Below are 4259 nucleotides of genomic sequence, written 5' to 3'. Positions count from 1 at the left end.
TTGCCAGCAAAAATTGGGAGCTTGGGTGTATGGGTGGGGTGGGGGTAAGGGGAGGGTAGAGAAGAGAAGGGAGAAGGGGAGGATAGGGAGAACTTGGAGGAATGGGATGGTTAGGATTGAGGAAGGGTGGATATGGGAGCAGGGAAGTATATATCTTAATTAAGGGAGCCATTTTAGGGTTGGCAAGAGACTTGACTCTAGATGGGTTCCCAGGTCTCCAATGAGATGTTCCTAGCTTGTTCCTTGGGCAGCTGAGGAGAGAGTGCCTGAACTGGCCCTATCCTTTTGCCATAATGATGAATATTTTGCATATCACCATAGAACCTTCATCTGGCGATGGAAGGAGATAGAGACAGAGACCCACATTGTAGCACTGGACTGAGCTCCCAAGGTCCAAATGAAGAGCAGAAGGAGGGATAACATGAGCAAGGAAGTCAGGACTGTAAGGGGTGTGCCCACTCACTGAGACGGTGGAGCTGATCAAATGGGAGCTCACCAATGCAAGCTGAACTGGGACTGATGGAGCATGTGATCAAACCGGACTCTTTGAACGTGGCAGACAATGAGGGCGGACTGAGTAGCCAAGGACACTAGCACTGGGTTTTGATTCTACTGCATGTACTGGCTTTGTGGGAGCCTAGTCTGTTTGGATGCTCACCATCCTAGACCTGGATGGAGCAGGGAGGACCTTGGACTTCCCACAGGGAAGGGAATCCTGACTGCTCTTCGGACTGGAGAGGGAAGGGGAGAGGGAATGGGGGAAGGGGGAAAGAAATGGGAGGAGGGAAAGCGGTGGAAATTTTTAATAATAATAATAAAGAATAAAGAAAAATAAAAAATCTGCATATATAAAATATGTGAATATGTGTGTATATATGTGTGTATGTAAAATATATAAAATTATATGTCATTCTATCTAATAACAGAAAGCAGATTGTTAGCTTACAGGGCTTGTGGGAAAAGCTATTTGTTATAGTATTTGAACAAATAGGAAGTTTATTACACTATGACAGTGAAGAGTTGCCTGTAGAGAAGTTTTTTTCTTATTTTTGTTTGGAAGAGGAAAACATAGATTCCAATATTAAAACATGTTCTCAAGCAGCATAGTCTAGAACTTCTTATGAAGCAATCACATACTGCTCTTCGGAGACACTGTTGATCCCCATCGCCCCCTGCTGGTCGTGAGGGTCTCCATATAGAGGTTTTTGTACAGGCTCACACTGGAGTTCTCTCACTGTGTCTCTGGTACAGTAATACATGGCTGTGTCCTCAGTTTGCAGACTGTGCAGTTTTAAGAAAACTTGGCTCTTGGAGGTGTCTCTGGTGATGGTGATTCGGGACTGGAGAACTGAGTTATAATCTGTACTTCCATCATTCCACATTATTCCCATCCACTCCAGACCCTTTCCTGGAGGCTGGCAGACCCAGTGCACATAATTACTCGTTAGTGAGAATCCAGAGACAGTGCAGGTGAGCGACAGGGTCTCTGAGGGCTGCACTAGGCCAGGTCCCGACTCCTTCAGCTGTATCTGGGACAGGGCACCTAGGGACAAGCAACATCACCATCAGTCATATAACCCATAGATGAGAAACCTGAGTCCCTTTCCTGAAACCCTGAAGCACTTACAACTTGGAAATGTCACCAGGCAGAGGAGCAGAACCAGGACAGCCATGCTGTGTTGGAGGCTCTAGTCAGAAGGAGATGGGGCCTCTCAGCTTGGCCATGGATTTCATCCTGAGCTTTAGGACTGCTTTGCATTGGGGGAGGTTCCAGAGAGCATCAAAGGAAGCACAGGCAATGTTTCCAATTTCCTCTCCAGGAAACTGAGATTTTCTTTGTGTGTCTTAGAAGTACTCAATATTCAACATCAGGATTATTGCTGTGATGATCTCTGAATTTCCCATTCCAGTGAAACAGGAAATATTAAGAGTCATACTGTGCAGTCCTTACAATCAAAATATGGAAGTGTTTACATTAGTTAGGTCCAGATTCATTCAGTGCAGGCAGAGGAGAATACCAGGTTCTCAGTACATATATGTATCTCTGTAACTTCCAGGAAAGAATTTAAATGGTTTTGGTACTTTTGGTGATCAGAAATCCTGTTTAAGGAACTACTTAAAATCCTTTTCTTGGTGTCTGTGGAGTTGTCTCACTCTTATAACTTCTCAGGAAATAACTTGTGAGGAAGCAGCTCACACACATTTCATACATGTGATTTCCCACGTTTATCTGTAAGGAAATCTGTGAGACTGATTTGGGTCCCATCTTATGAGGCTCAGATTTCACCTTCTCACTTAGGAACATCCTATCTGGACACTGGTTTTCATTCCTCTTGATTTTTGTTAGTCTATCCATGTACTATTGAATCTTTCTCCACCACTCTCCACAGCTTGTATCCAATCACAGGTTCCTAAATATGATTGTTGCTTTCCTAAGTGATGGGAAGCTCAGCTACTCATAACACTTCATAGAAAGCAAAAGCATGCAGCCAGGTTTGCTGGTTATGTTCACTGAAGTAATAACAAGACAGAGAACATTAAGTGATGACAAGAAGTAGACTGGAAGGCAGAAATGAACATGGGGAATCCTGTGACTTGAATGATAGTCAAGGCAAGATAACAAGAGTGTCTAGTGTCTTTTCCTGTGTCTTGTTAATGCAAATCACCAGGGAAGAGAAGTGCAGATCTGGACCCAACCTATTCATTCAAGACTCAGGAAATGTTTGTCTAACTTGGCATTAGAGATGTCACAATTTGTGTCCCTTATTTCTTTATGTATAGTCTTTTCACTTTTTACTGTGAGTTGCTGTGGCAGAAACTGCTCTTTACTTTAAGGATACAGCCATTCTGTGAAAGCCCTGGTCATCATGTACAGTATGAGTTTAATGTTTCCTGTGTTTTTGAATGCTTCAGGATTACAAAAAACAATTTCAGACATTACACTTATTTTTCTTCTTGGGTTTGTTTGATATTTCCATTGTGGTTACAATAATCTGGGAAGGAGTATCTCAGAAATAGATGCATATTTCTCATACTATATTGGGGAACTTGCTCAAATATTTTTTGTCCTTAGTTTCTTCAGAGATATTGTCTAATTTAGGTTTCCATTTCTGTGAAAAGACACCATGATCGTAACTGTTATAAGGAAACTATATAATTTAGGAGGTTTTCCTGCAGCTCCAGAAGTTCAGACCATTCTCATCATGGCAGGAAGGATGGCAGCATGGAGGAAGTCATGGTGCTGGAGGAATAGCTGAGAGTCCAACATCTTGCAAGGAACAAGAATTTAACTGACAAACTTGGCAGCATCCTGAGCATAGAAAACCTCAAAGCTTACCCTCCACAGTGACACATTTCCTCCAATCAGGCCATGCCCACTCCAGCATGGGCATCTTTAAAGTGTCACTCCCTTTGATATTATGTGGGCCGATTTCATTCAAATTCCCACAGAGAGTTTGTGTCTGTATTCCATACTCTCTTATTCCTTGTGTTCCTCTTTATCCTTGAGACTCTTGAGAAGGAAGTCACTGGGAAAAAGCATTTGCAAAGGAAATTCATGGTGAAGTCACACATTAATTGTTATCTTCTATTTGAGAGGTGTATCCTTATTCTTGAGGATTTATTCAGTTATTTGTTTAATTATGTAAAGTGGATAGATGGATACTCACTAAATGGGTCATGTAGAATTAACAATACCAGCCTGTCCACTTGTGTGGTGGTCAGAATTTTTTTACGTGATATAAACTAAGGTCATCATGGAAAAAGGAACCTTATTTGAAAACAATATACATATATTATATTTGTATGCAGGCAAGATTGTGATGTCATTGTCTTGATTAACAACTGATGTAAGAGGGCCCATACAGACGTAGGCATTGCCATGCATGGGCAGGTGTTGTTTACATATTGTATAAAAAAGCAAGCTGCAACCATGGAAAACAAGTCTTTGAATTGAGTTTATTTATGATCTCTGATTCAGTTCCCACTTTCAGGGTTCTGTCTTGATTTCACACCCTAATTTTCCTCCATGGTGGTCTGTAATATTTAAGATTACACAAACCCTTTCCTTTCCATGTTGCTGACCAGATCAATAGGTAGCAGACTGGGTTGGTTTAAAATTTTTCTGATGAGAGAATGGGTTGAGAACGGTGACAGTGTGCACAACTGCAACCATAGTCACACATACAGTTACACTGTTAGGTACAGCTACACTCCTCAAGACACACATTCACACTCACACAGAATCACACTTACAGATA

At 41.8% G+C, this 4259-nt stretch overlaps 1 gene segment (V, D, J or C); it reads right to left on the bottom strand.

Annotated features, from left to right (window-relative positions):
- Positions 1-1118: 1118 nt before the first annotated feature.
- LOC130882812 (Ig heavy chain V region PJ14-like) lies at positions 1119-1673 on the bottom strand. The segment is given in 2 exon segments: positions 1119-1543; positions 1631-1673. Coding segments are annotated over 2 exon segments (468 nt in total).
- Positions 1674-4259: the final 2586 nt, after the last annotated feature.

Source organism: Chionomys nivalis, chromosome 10 (genome assembly GCF_950005125.1).
Source record: "Chionomys nivalis chromosome 10, mChiNiv1.1, whole genome shotgun sequence".
Taxonomy (NCBI): Eukaryota; Metazoa; Chordata; class Mammalia; order Rodentia; family Cricetidae; genus Chionomys; species Chionomys nivalis.
Note: the sequence above shows the minus strand (reverse complement) of the source record. Positions and strands in the feature narration are given on the sequence as shown.